General features: G+C 57.4%; 1 protein-coding gene across 4 annotated transcripts in view; it reads right to left on the reverse strand.

Annotated features, from left to right (window-relative positions):
- Positions 1 to 13,662, reverse strand: part of DPYSL5 (dihydropyrimidinase like 5) — an 81,369-nt gene that overhangs the window by 12,756 nt on the left and 54,951 nt on the right. For all 4 annotated transcript variants that reach the window (XM_008254646.5, XM_089326692.1, XM_089326694.1 and 1 more), the window contains exons 3-8: positions 8,471 to 8,629; positions 7,146 to 7,325; positions 6,312 to 6,380; positions 4,131 to 4,175; positions 2,451 to 2,526; positions 1,243 to 1,399 (exon numbers count right to left, since the gene is read on the reverse strand). In XM_008254646.5, the coding sequence (XP_008252868.2) occupies positions 1,243 to 1,399; positions 2,451 to 2,526; positions 4,131 to 4,175; positions 6,312 to 6,380; positions 7,146 to 7,325; positions 8,471 to 8,629 (686 nt within the window). The remainder of the gene's footprint in view (positions 1 to 1,242; positions 1,400 to 2,450; positions 2,527 to 4,130; positions 4,176 to 6,311; positions 6,381 to 7,145; positions 7,326 to 8,470; positions 8,630 to 13,662) is intronic.

Genomic DNA, 13,662 nt, shown 5'->3' on the forward strand with positions numbered 1-13,662 from the left:
CACATGCTGGTCTGTTGGTCTGCATCTCCCCCTGCTGGAGCTGAGCGGTGCTTCCACACCCTGTCCCCAAAGCCTAGCAGGGGACAGTTCAACAGGTTCCCGTGTGGAGAATGGAGGTGACAGCCGAGGGCGCCTGCCTGGGGATGGCAGAGCCGTGGGTGCTTCCTCTGGGGCCTGGCTGCCTTGCCAGGGTCCTTGCTCATGGACACTGCCAGTGCTGGGAGCTGGGTGTGGATAAGAATTCGCCCGCAGGGCAGGGGGTGGGGTGGGCGGGAGAGTGGCTTTCCAACTGGTGGGACTTTAATATCCAGAAGCCACGAAAGCAAGGGCCACGCCCCAGAAATGTCACTAGAGTCAGAAAGAAGCTTCCGGCAGGTACTGGGGCGAAGCCACACCTCGCGGCTGCACCCCACCCCAGTCAGACGCTTTCTCCAGCTTAGGAAAAAGCAGCGCTGGAAAGAGGGGAATAGAGATCTGGAGGGAGGGTGTGGGTGGAAAGAGGGAGAAAGTGCAGAAGGGGCCGGCGCTGCGGTGTAGTAGGCTAAGCCTCCACCTGCGACGCCAGCATCCCTTATGCGTGGGCAGCAGGTTCGAGTCCTGGCTGCTCCACTTCCGATCTAGCTCTCTGCTGCGGCCTGGGAAAGCAGTAGAAGATGTCCCAAGTCCTTGGGCCCCTGCACCTGCATGGGAGACCGGAAGAAGCTCCTGGCTCCTGGCTTTGGATAAGCATAGCTCTGGCCATTGTGGCCATTTGGGGAATGAACCAGCAGATTGGGAGACCTTTCTGTCTCTGCCTTTCTGTGGTTCTGCCTTTCAAATACATAAATAAATCTTTAAAGGCAGAAAGTGCAGAAGCAAGAGGGAATGAGGAAGGAAGAGGAGCGCACAGAGGGGCCGTGCACACAGGACAGGGAGACACAGGCAGGGGCACGTGTGCTCCATGGTGTCAGAGGCCACGCCCGACAGCTCCCCGCTGGGCTGCAGCCTGAGTCCAGTGCTGGCAGCTTGCAGAAACTACCATCGCAGGCTTAAGTATGTCTTGGACTCGGAAACTCTCACTCCAAACCATGTGGCCAGAGAGGCCTCACAACACGGCCATCATCTGCTGGGACCCGAGAAGGTAACGAGAGCAAATGCCACCCTGCAGGCACAGGGAGCCCCGCCCCGGTCACATCTGCTTCCGGAACACCCACCGAGTCCCCAGGCGGCCGCGCAGGGCAGGCCCCCGCTGAGATGTCTTACTTGGCCAGCAGGCTCATGAGGTAGGTGGAGGTGTTGGTGTCCAGCCTCAGGGGAGGCACCGTGACGTAGGCGGCCGCGTGGGCCCAGTCCTGGTGGTAGTAGTGCAGGCCGGTCAGCGTGGCGTGGGCGGTGGTGGTCTCGGCCAGCACAACCTTCCCTGGAGGAAGAAGGGTCCCAACCATAACCAGGGGGCCACGGAACCCGAGAGACCACGGATCTGAGCCTCCTGTTTTACAGGTGTAGGGGTGGAAGTGGGAGACAGTGGGGCCCTGTCCAGGCTGGCGGACGGCTGAGAAGCCAGCTGGGGTCCAGCCCCCAGAGGGCCCTGTTTTCCTGTGGACTCCTGGCAAGGGGAACAGGAGGCTGTGGACCCCCGGGCTGGGCAGTCCCAGGGCTGCTTGTAGGGGTCTGGCTGGGCTGAAGCATCAGTGTGTGCAGGGAGCCGTGGGACATGAGGCTGGACAGCGGGGTGGGAGCGAGCAGGGCTGCCAAGGCCACACCAAGGAGCAGCCTGGGCAAGCGGGCACTGCAGCAGCTTCAGGACAGTCGCGGGGGGCGGGATCTGTAGCAGGGCCAGGGTTCAGGGTGCTGGTGGGGTGGGGAGGTCAGGGCAGAGGAGCCACAGCAGTCCAGGAGAGACCCCACAGGGCTTCTATTGGGGGTCGAGTGGAGGGGTTGCCGTCTAAAGCGCGACCAGTGGGGAGGCTGCCATGCCCTTGCCTCTGAGTTGCAGCCCAGGGCCGTGACTGCCACTTTGCTGCGCTAAGCCACAGCACGGCCAGCAGGACCGCAGGTGTCAGCCCCAGGTGCAGCGCCGGCGCCCCCCAGCGGTCAGTGGGATGTAAGAGAAGCTGGGCCCACTGGCTGGCATGTCCCCCAGGGACTTCCCAGACCACCATCCACCCCGGAAACGTGCACTGGAACCCGTCCAGGATTTCATGCTGGATGCCAAGGCAACCGCTAGTGAAACCCGAGAGAGATGTTCCCAGGCCCGATGGTGGTGCCAGTCTCCCCAGAAAGCTGCTACGCATGCAGGCGTGCAGAGGAAAACACTCTGATTGCAAAGGACTGAGCCAGGTGAGTGCAGGGCAGGGCTGAGGAGAGAGGGGCAGGTGCTGGCCCTGGGCGTGCTCGGAGCCGGGGGCCCCCCGGCATTCTCGAACCCCACCTCGTAGCCGAGCCCTGTCCGTCCAAGCCCAAGGACTCACCTTGCATCTTAGCAGCTGCGATAACGTCACCAGCCGAGATGCTGGACACGTTGACCAGGTAGATCGGACAATGAGTCTAAACACAAGGAAGAGTGGGAAGTGGGGGGGCAGCAGCCCATGCACTTGGCAAGCACCCCAATCACCCGGCCACATGATCCTGCTCCCGCCCCAGGGGACACAGGGCTGGCAGCCAGAGCGCAAGCGCAGGCCAAGGACTGAATGAAGTGAGGGTGGCCGGCAGCAGCCAGCACCAGAGCCCCCCACCCCTGGGGCGGGCCGGGGGAGCCCACCCACGAGGCAGCCCCGTGGCGAGACTGCCTGCACCTCACGTTCTCTCCCATCTGACAACCACGACCACTGTAATTTTCCTGTTCATAACCGTGATGGCCTGAGACAGTGGGGATTAGTTTCCATGTCTAAAATTACGAGTTCTGCCACCTCGGGGCTGCTCTACCGGCGGACAGAAGGTACCCTGGAGAAGAACATGCCGGGGGCCTACGCTCAGTGTCTCGGCCAGACGACACCTGGACTGTCCTAGGATTAACTCTTCCTCCGCTAAAGCTGGGTGACGTGGTCCCTGGCTTAACTTCTCTGGGCCCAAGCTTGAGCTGAAAACCAAAGCTGCCCATGCCTTTCCTTACTGTCCGTGACGTTTCCATCGGGAAAGAATGGATGAAATAACTGTTGTCATGACGACCACACACCGCCACTGTTGGCGGCCCACGAACTAACGGGAACCTGTTCCTTACTCCTTGATTTTCAGAGGAGGAGGAACTGGCCTGAGGGTGATGCGATTGGCACAGCGGACGTTCTGATTCTGTGACTGGCTGCACCTGCCGCCTCTCTGTGCCCCTGTAACTTCTCCGTGCACCTTCCCTCCTGCCTGCATCCTTGTGGGGAGCCCAGGCTGTCTCAGCAGGGAGGTTCCCAGAGAGAGCCCATTAAGGTCACGGCGCCAATGATCCCGACACAGACAGCTGGGCTTCCCACTCCAGTTTCTGTCTCAGTCGGCCTGCAGCCTGGGAATTTGCGTTTCAAAGTTCCTCTTTCCAAGAAGTGAGGCTGAGGCTGCTGGTCTGGGGACCACACTATGGAAACCAGCAATCTCGCTCAGAGGATGTGAGAACGGAACCCTTTAGGGGTGGCCTAGGAGAAACTACCTGTCTAAGGGCTCCACGCTTATAACGTGCTCCCCGCCCACGGCACGGCGGAAAGCTACCAATGCTCTCGTCCCAGTGCTCTGTGATGCCAGGGTTATATTTGGCACAGGCCAAAGCTAGAATCCTGGAGCCACATCTCTCCCCAACTCCTCCCATCAACATTGCATCACCCTGAACCACACCCCGGAAATAGCGTGAGAACAGTGGCCCGGAGGCAGTTTGCAGTGACGGTTCTGGAAGACAAAACTACCTTCGTCTCTGAAAGAAAGAGATTCCAGCTGGGGGAGGCTCTGCGGCGCCCCCACACCTTTCCTGCGCCCCTCGGGAGCCATCTGCCCCTGAGCAACAAGCTGAGGTTCCAGCAAGCGCAGCCTGGCGGGCTGGAGAGCCGGGCGGGGGTCGACGGCACTGGCCCAGCCGTCGGGGCCGGGGTCCCGGGAGCCAGGCGCGGAGTGGCCCCCAGCGCGGGAGGGTGCACCGCGAGGCTGGTTTCGGATCCCGTGGTGATCGGGCCACTTACCCTGTTGGCGATGGTGATGACGCGGTGAGCAGCTTCCGCTTCCAGCTGTTGGCATAGAGGACAGGGAGAAACCAAGTGTCACCATCCGCTCCCGGCCTGCCCACCCCAGCTGAGAGCGCTCGGCATAGAAAGTGCCCGGACGTCTGACAAGAGCAGGAGGAGCCGTCTGGGCCCACGGGGGCTGCCTCGGGGGCAAGGGCTAGGCAGGATCACCAAGCTTCACCCCCTGGGGCTCCCACGGAGGGAGAATCCTAGGACTCAGAACACTGGGACATCCTCACGGGACTCTAACAGAGTTCAGCAAAGGCAACGAAATTAAGCTGATGAAAACCTGAGGCACGTCTTGTCCATTCTCTCTGCAGCCTCCCCGGCAATGCAGTACAGGAGTAATAATGACTGAATTCAGCCTGGAGCAGGCCCCCTCTGCACCTGGCACTTCTGACCCTGTTAGCCTGAGAGATCCTGGGGCGGGGTGTGGGCTCAGGTAGCTCCTGGTGGGCAGAGGGGCTTGGCTAGCTCTGGGTGGGAGGGGCTTGGACAGCTGGGGGGTGGAGGCTTGGCTAGCTCTGGGTGGGAGGGGCTCTGGGAGCTCCCCATGGGAGCGGCTGTCGGTGCAATACAGGATGTCGGGCAGCGTGCCTGAACTCAGCCCTGCACCTGCCAGTAGCTCCCCACCCCTCCCCCTCCCACTGGAACAACCCAAACTATCTCTCAGCATTGCCCACTGCCCCCTGGAGAGCAAAACCTGGCCTGCCATAGACAAAAAACCTTGCACTTCACTGACACGTGCGGCTGGGACTGTGCCCTCTCTCCCTCATGTGACTTCACAAGGAGACCGCGTCCTGCGTCCACTCCAGCCCAGTTTGGCCCTGTTCGCCTGGGGACACCCTTGTGGGTTTGTGGCGTTGAATCCACCGTGTCTTTCTTGACCAATTCTGAGGGCCCCGAGCAGGACCTGTGGTCAAGGGTTCTATGAAAGACAGGGGTAGACCCCTGGCAGGAGAAAGGTGACGGTGCCGCTGTGAGACTCGTACCACACACCCGGGCCCCGGCCCCTGGCCCCTCAAGGCGGCCCCTCCATGCCTCAGGGGCATCCAGCCACCGCTGTGCATTTAAGACTTCGAGGGGGCCGGAGCATAGATGCGCCTCTCGTCTCGGTGGGAAGGGTCTGAAGTATTCCACAGGTGCTCACAGGGACTTCATCCCAGAGTGCTGAGTCCCTGGCTCAGAGCTGGGGATGGGCGCTGGTATCCGAAGGCCCACTCTCTGTCCTTTGTCTTCCAGCTAGGTTTTGGGCTAAGCAATCACTGGTTGCTGATCTTGTCTCCCCCAGATCTTTGAAATCAGAACCAAGTGGAGCCGGCCGGCCCACTAGGCTAGTCCTCTGCCTGCGGTGCTGGCACTCTGGGTTCTAGCCCCGGTTGGGGCGCCGGTTCTGTCCCGGTTGCCCCTCTTCCAGCCCAGCTCTCTGCTGTGGCCCGGGAAGGCAGTGGAGGATGGCCCAAGTGCTTGGGTTCCTGCACCCGCATGGGATTCCAGGAGAAGCACCTGGCTCCTGGCTTCTGATTGGCGCAGTGCGCCAGCCATAGCGGCCATTGAGGGGTGAACCAATGGAAGGAAGACCTTTCTCTCAATCTCTGTCTCTCTCTCTCTCTCTCTAACTCTGCCTTAAAAAAAAAAAAAAAAAGAAAAAAGAATCAAGTGGATTCGGTATAGTTCCCCCTTGCTGTCTCTTTCAAGCAAGCTCAAGGTCAAGTGTCCTCGGCATGGAGGAAGCTTACATCCGGGACGTCTCTTCTAAAAGCGTCTGTAAATCTGCATGACAAGGGCCAGCGCTGCACCGTAGGGTTAAGCAGCACTGGCATCATATGGGCGCCAGTCATGTCCCGGCTGCTCCACTTCTGACCCAGCTCCCTGCTAATGCGCCTAGAAAAGCAGTGGAGGAGGGCCCAAGTGCTTGGGCCCCTGCACGCACATGGGAGACCCAGAAGAAGCTCTTGGTTCTTGGCTTCAGACTGGCCCAGCTCCAGCCATCACAGCCATTTGGGGAGTGAACTAGCAGATGGAAGATCTCTCTCTCTCTCTCTCTCTCTAGTAACTCTGTCTTTCAAATAAAATAAATAAATCTTTTTTAAAAAATCTGGAGACAGAAGTTGGTAAGGGACACAGGGCCTTTCTTACCTCCTCCGGACGGCTGATCTCGATTCCTTCTGGGCCTGTGATCCCCAGATCCAGGGCCTCCTTAGCACCCTGAGTAAAAGCACGAGAAAGAGAATTGAGAGAAGTGCAGAGAAGAGGAGCTACCGAGCCCGCTTCAGCCACTTGCCACGTCCTCACTTCTGCAAGGCTTGGCTCCTACGGAGCGCAGAATAAACACGGGACGCCCCAGGCACTGAGGGTCTCCCGATTCTTCTATGTGACCGAACATATCTTCTTCTCTTAAAATGCAGCTCAGTGATCAGCCAACAGATCTGGGACGCCAAAGACAAGCACTCTGTATTGGCCTCAGAGTCGGGAAATGTGGACAAATCTGTAGCTCCTAGCAGCTGCCAGACCAGCAACCAAGACCTACGTGCACAAAAGGTTCAGCTGTCTTGGGACCCGTGCATGGATCCCTGGTGACTTCTCAGCTCCTCTGCACAGCTACCGGACATGACACGCTGATCCTGATATTTATTCTGTGTGTCAAAACTCATTAGAAAGACTGCTAAGAACTACTGCAAATTCAGTGGCCGTAGTGGAATTTAAATGTCACACTGGGCACCATCCTCGGAGACCCGAGAAAGTGTTTGTGCTTGAAAGAGACCTTGCTTTTTCAGGACAGTGGGAGAGCTTGCATGTTCTGACCGAGATTTGTCACTGGGGGTGTTTGCATCTCACACTTCATTTTACCACTTATTTTGTCTGAGCCCTGTTGGATCAGTGGCGGGGGAGGTGGAGAGGGCCAGGAACCCCCCCCCTGAGAACCGTCTCCACTGGTGCCCCCATCTGACACCCTCTACCGCAGAGACTTGCCTCGGCCACCAGCTCCCCGTTTTCCGCGTGGACCCGGGCAATGGCCCCAATGTCCTTGCACGCGTGCAGCACTTGGTACAGCTCGCTGTCCCGGAGCATGTACAAGTCTTTGTAGGTCATGAACATCTGGAAGGAGTTGACGCCCTTCTCTCGCACCAGGGTCTCCATTTCTGCTTTCACCTGGAGCGCGGGAGGCAAAGGCGACACCACGTGAGGTCGGACGTTCCAGAGGCTGACCGGCAGGCATCGTGGCCCACACAGAGGAGCCGTGGGGCCCACCTGGCTCGGTCTAGGCCCACCCACCCCTCACGGTGTCTCCCTCGTTCCCACTCCTGCAGTTGCTGCGAGCAAATGCACGAAGATGACTGACAACAGCCAGGCACGACGCAGTCGTGGGAGCTCTCGCAAAGTGACGGCCATGCTTCCCCTGTTATACACCCTTGTCCTGTGTTTCCACCTCCAAACCAACCTTCTAGGTAAATGCAGCGACTTTTCTTCCCACTGGCCTTTCCCCCATCCCCCAGGACAGGAGCAGAATGGCACAAAGACACCAATGCCAAGAACGCAGAGACCCAGGGGAAAGTGAACCCAGGAACACAGCAAAAGCATGCGTAGTGTACTTGCACACAGCGGGATGCACCCCAAGGTTGTTTATGTTAGGGGGAAACGGGAGGACCGCCGGTCTACAGGGGAAAGCAACTTGAGGGTCATTGGCTGACAGCCGTGGGCGGCCAGGACCTGGATGGTCATGGAGGACCCTGAGCCAGGTGGAGCTCACATCCAAGCCACAGTCACAATGGAAAAGGCAAGGGTGGAGCAGGCCGGGAACAAAGAAGCAAACCCAGTGGGGGTTGTTGGGGTTTGAGCTTCTTTTCTTGTCTGTTTTTAAAATCTGCAACCAGAAAAAGAATTACTATGCAGAATTTAAAGGGGGTGGCGCTGTGGCTCACCATGGTGGACTCCCGGTGCAAAGGGGATCTGATCCTGCGCAGTGTCTGAGCCCTGCTCGGCCACTAGGGGGCAGTGCTCCCCACTGGGTGCTGGTGGAACCTGGTGTGACCATCAGGGGGCGCTAAGAGCTGGTGGTCAGAGCAAGGAGCCAGCGGGCTGCAGAACTGGCCTCTGTCTCCGTTTGGCGCGGTGCCTGCAGAACGAGCTCTCTAAGTTAAGCACGACAGACCCCTCTGGAATCCTAAATGTTTATTCCTTTGGCATCTGGGGGAGTCAGGCTGGTGGTGGAGAGCCGGAGACCCCCGATGGCTCAGCCCAAAGGCCCCTGTCTTCAAGGCCACTGAGGCCTCCTTGTGGATCCCGCGGACTGTTACCTTGGGCGCCCACCAGGTGATCCCCACGTGGAGGGCGTAGTCGCAGCAGACCTTGGGGTCGGCCAGGGCCCGGCACTTCTCATAGGCATCCACAAGGGAGGTCTCCTTGTCAGGCAGGACATGGCCCATGACCATGGTGGTGCCTCCCACGAGCGCCGCCTGCAGGAGGGGAGAAGAGGCATTGGTCACAGCTCTGCCTGCAGCCGCTGAAGTCGCCGACATGATGACACACAGAGACAGGGCAGAGGCCACTTCGCGAGAGGCTGGGAGGACGAACCCAGCCATGTCTGGGCAGCCATGTGGGGCTGGACGGAGGTGGGGGGGCACCGTGACAGTGGGGTCCCCCACACAAACCTCTCCTTTCTCATCTTGGGTCTCAGCTTTGGAAAAACCTCCATTTGTTACCACGCCTAAGCCAGTCCCTTTTTCTCAATGGGAAGCCCTCCCTGCAAACGACTTTCAGTCATCTTATGTATATTGGTGACATCATCAAATGTCTATACACAGTGTGGAAATAACAGGATATAAGCTCTGGACTCGGCTAGGCCTGGTCCAACCCTGGCAGATGTGGCCATCTGGGGAGTGAACCAGTGGATGGAAGATCTCTCTCTCTAACTCTGCCTTTCAAATAAATAAATCTTTTTTAAAAAGAAAATAATGATATGGATGGCATAATCAAATGTCTTAGCTATACACAGTTAACCATAATGCATACAATATTAAATTGGATATATTGTTTTATTGTCTCAAATATATGGAGTAATTTTTAAGGACATTTATTTATTTGAAAGGCAGAGTTAAAGAGAGGCAGAGGCAGAGAGAGAGCGAGAGGTCTTCCATCCACTGGTTCACTCTCCCAAATGGCCACAGCAGCCAGAGCTGTGCTGATCTGAAGCCAGGAGCCAGGAGCTTCTTCCAGGTCTCCCATGCAGGTACAGGGACCCAAGGACTTGGGCCATCCTCTACTGCTTTCCCAGGCCATAGTAGAGAGCTGGATTGGAAATGGAGCAGCCAGGTCTTGAACCAGCACCCATATGGGATGCCGGCACTGTAGGAGGTGGCTTTACCCGCTACACCACAGCACAGGCCCCATGGAGCAATTTTATTCAGATTTTTCATATGTATCTTCAATATCAAGCATATTATCTTCACTTCCAGCTTGTTTGAGACAGAGTAGTTTATTAGATGCATGTGTGATTTATTATTGAAAAATGATCCCATAGCAATCTCCACCAGATATTATTCTGTTACAAAGAAATCATTAAAAAGTCTCTCTTGCAACTATAAGTTGTATAGTAATAATATGAGAATAATGATTAAATCTGGATTAAAGATCCCCATCTTGACTTTTTATTTCATAGGTGACTCCCAATATTAGCACTGCCCAAGCACAGGCACTGGACAGAGCCTAACGGTGCTTACAATGAAAAAGCCGGTGATCTTGACTTTTCCACCCAGCGAGCATATCTCCCCTCTGAGACATTTGATGATGTCATCAATATACATAAGATGACTGAAAGTCGTTTGCAGGGAGGGCTTCCCACTGAGAAAAGAGGGACTGGCTTAGGCGTGGTAACAAATGGAGGTTTTTCCAAAGCTGATACCTGAGGGATCAAACTGAGGTCGGATTTCTTGCAAAGCTTAAAGCAACCAACAGAGGGAGGTAGCTCCGGGCTACAACTGTGGGAAGCGGGCTGGAGGCGGCCGAGAGACAGAGGGAAGGGGAGCGCGCCGGGCAGATTGTAGCTTTACTCGCTGGCTCCTATTTCTGATTCTGCCAGAGGGTGCCAGGCTGATGCATTCTCATAGCAGGTGGTTGTACTCGCTTTTATCCTGAAACGCATTTCTGGCTTGTGCACGTGCACCCGGGGGTGTCTGGCATATTGGGATTTTACACACTCAGTTGCTTTATTTTTCTGTGGTTCTAGATCATTTTCCTTTGCATCCCCCTGGTACATCTGCAGCCTCGGGAAGATGGGGAACCTGCAAACAAACAGCACAGGCGACAAAGGAGCCGGGACTGCCTGGAGTTGTAGGATCCAGGGTAGGAGCAGAAACAGGCTAACGGGCAAACCTGTAAGTATTTAAGAGTTACAGAGCAAGCCAACGAAATCACACGGAATGTATTCTGTCCTTCGCCTCGGACAAATCCATCTTCGTAATGACCAAGAAGAGGGCCAGGCTTGATTTTAGAACGCTGGGGCTCCTCACTGTCCCGCGCCAGCCCCTGCCTGCACCCTGCCTTTATCCTGCAGCCTGCAGGCCTGTGCTCCGCCCACCCTCTGCAGAACGCTGCCTGGGGGGCCGTGTGCAAGGCCTGGTGGTGTGGTCCCCCAGCACAAAAGATCTGGGCTTGTTTGCATAGGCCCTGCTCTGGGTCAGTTGCCAAGGAACTTAGGGACCCAGGGTGGTCGAGGGATTGGCCCCACAGGAGGCGGCACCAGCTATCAGCCTGAGCAGGGTGCCGTGGGGTCCAGAAAGCAGGCCACAGACACCTCCTGCCTGGGTCTAGCGACAGGAACCAAAAAGAATTCTGGCAGCAGTCAGGAGCAGTGGCCATCACCACTTGCTCATCGTAATCGCGGGGCCCCTCCGTGGCCCACCTCCCTGGGGGGAACGGCCGGGGCAGCATCTCTAAGCTGGAATGCTTATTCCTCTGGTCACAAGAACGTCACAGGAGCAGCAAACACCCCTCCTCCCCCAAGCAGCTGCAGGCCCCGGAGCCCAGAGCAGACGCTGCACAGGTGCATCCTGGTTTCTCCTCTTAGGCGGGATACACGTGGAGCTGGCTTTCTCAGCACTTGCCGCTCCGACGCACGGGAGGGAGGGAGTGTGCCAGCACAGATGTGACAGACCTGCTCCGTGTCAGCCGCCACGGAACGGCCCTGCAGAAGCCAGCGCCGAGCGCGACCCCCGCTGGCTCCCGAGGCTCCAGAAGGGTTATGTTTCAGGGGATGTGACGACTGTCGGGCGTTCACGGCTGCTCAGGCCCAAAGCCGGGAGGGCTGGGTGAGCGCCAGGGCTTTCACAGAAGTCCATAGAACGAGGCTGACAGAGGATGGCAAAGGGCTATGCTGTGCCGAGTGGGAAAGGCGGAATTCTAGACGTGTCCGAGCTGCTCGGAGCTGTGTGTGAGCGTGTGGATGGGATGGGCTCTGAAAACCAGGAAAGCCGTGCAGATGCTCCCGCGCCTCTGGATGCCGCTGGGAGAGCCAGCATTTGTTCACGCGCATCTGCCTGCTTGCATGTCCCCATTAAAATTCCTCCCAGTGGTGCTAACGGTTTCGCCAAGCAGCAGAGCACCTGAATTCACAACTGGCTCTGGCTCCTGCCTCCAGCCAGTGCAGACCCTGGAGGCTGGTGGGAGACCTGCATTTGCATTCTGAGCTCTGAGCTTAGCCCGAGGACAGCCCTGGCCATCGCAGGCATCTGGGAAGTGAACCAGTGGATGGCAGCTCTCTCTCTCTCTCTCTCTCTCTCTCTCTCTGCCTCTCAAATAAAAACATGCATATTTTCCATCTTTTACACTCTACCCAAGTACCAAAGACCAACTCAGCAGCTTCTCTCTTGCTTGGGGCAACTTCCTTCCCTGCATGGGGACACAAGTGGCCACCCAAAAGAGGGGGCTCCCGCATTTCATCAGGCGAGCCTCACGGGCGTGTGACCCGCACAGCTGCACAAGGGCCCGCTCTCGAAAGGCCGCTGTGGTCACTGTTTGGAAATTCTTAGTAAGTTTTTTTTATTTTTATTTTTTTGACAGGCAGAGTGGACAATGAGAGAGAGAGAGAGACACAGACAGAGAGAAAGGTCTTCCTTTTTTCCGTTGGTTCACCCCCCCCCCCCCAATGGCCGCTACGGCTGGCGCACCGCGCTGATCCGAAGCCAGGAGCCAGGTGCTTCTCTTGGTCTCCCATGTGGGTGCAGGGCCCGACGACTTGGGCCATCCTCCACTGCCTTCCCGGGCCACAGCAGAGAGCTGGCCTGGAAGAGGGGCGACCGGGACAGAATCCGGCGCCCCGACCGGGACTAGAACCCGGTGTGCCGGCGCCGCAGGTGGAGGATTAGCCTATTGAGCTATGGCGGCGCCGGCCCTTAGTAAGTTTTAAAACCATGAGTCTCACATTTCCTTTTGCAAACGGGCCTCATAAATGATGCAGTCATTCTTGCCTCAACTCCTCACCTGTGCCGGCCCGGAGGAGGGGACCAGACTCTCAGCCTTGTGCTGGGCTGCACCGGAACTAACATGGCCAGGTCCCACTGGGGACTGAGGACACACCACCATCACTCCAGTCTCATCGGCTCTCCCATCACCATGCAGCAAATGCCTCAAATGCCTAATCTCTTGGAAGTAAACAGCTGCTTCTGGGGCCCGGGAGGGCTGCACGGCCACTCCCAGGGGCCACCCTCTCTGTGCCTCTGGCTACACACAGCTCGCAAGCCTCTCCCTGCGGCCTGGTGAGCTCACCTGCTGCCGACTGGTTTTCCCTAACCTGCACATCTGGGTTTGGTTGGCTTCTGCACTTCCGTTCACTCCCCGATCCTCCCTTCCGGCTGCACCACCTGGGCACGGGCCTTCCCTTCCTCTCAGGCTCTGTGCTGTCACCCCTGAAACTCACCTGCACGCTGCTGGCGTGTTCCACAGGGGAGACAGGCAGCAGCCGACCCACAGTACACTTTTCCCCAGCTGGATCTGCCTTGCATTAAAGCACATTAATGCCATTTATGGAGGTGAAACAGTACAGTGATGAGAGCCGGACTCCGAGGCAGGCGGATGGAGGTTCAAATCCCCACCCCGCCACTTCCTGGTTGCAAGACCCTGAGCAAGTCACCTACTTTTACAAATGGAGATGATGATAATTGGTGCCTCAGGGGTTACATGAGGATACACGAGATAAAGCACGTGAGGTCCTAGCTCATTCCTGCACACAGACGGAGCCCCACAGGTTGGATGATTGTTAGCAATGAGCACCATGCGCAGGCAGGCCAACGCGTGCACTATGTGGCCTCTGTTAAACGCACTGAAGCTCCAGAGGGGAGAAGCCAGCCTCTCCTTGTGCATGGAGTCCAAGTGGCAAACAGGACAAGAAGGAAAGCTCACTGTGAAGGGGGGCGACTTCGGAATACTCGGACACTGTCTGGCCGCACAGGACAGTATTCCACAATGGTGATGGACAGCAGAGGAAGGAGAGGCC

Source organism: Oryctolagus cuniculus, chromosome 2 (assembly GCF_051225735.1).
Source record: "Oryctolagus cuniculus isolate XC-2025 breed Fujian yellow rabbit chromosome 2, ASM5122573v1, whole genome shotgun sequence".
NCBI lineage: Eukaryota > Metazoa > Chordata > Mammalia > Lagomorpha > Leporidae > Oryctolagus > Oryctolagus cuniculus.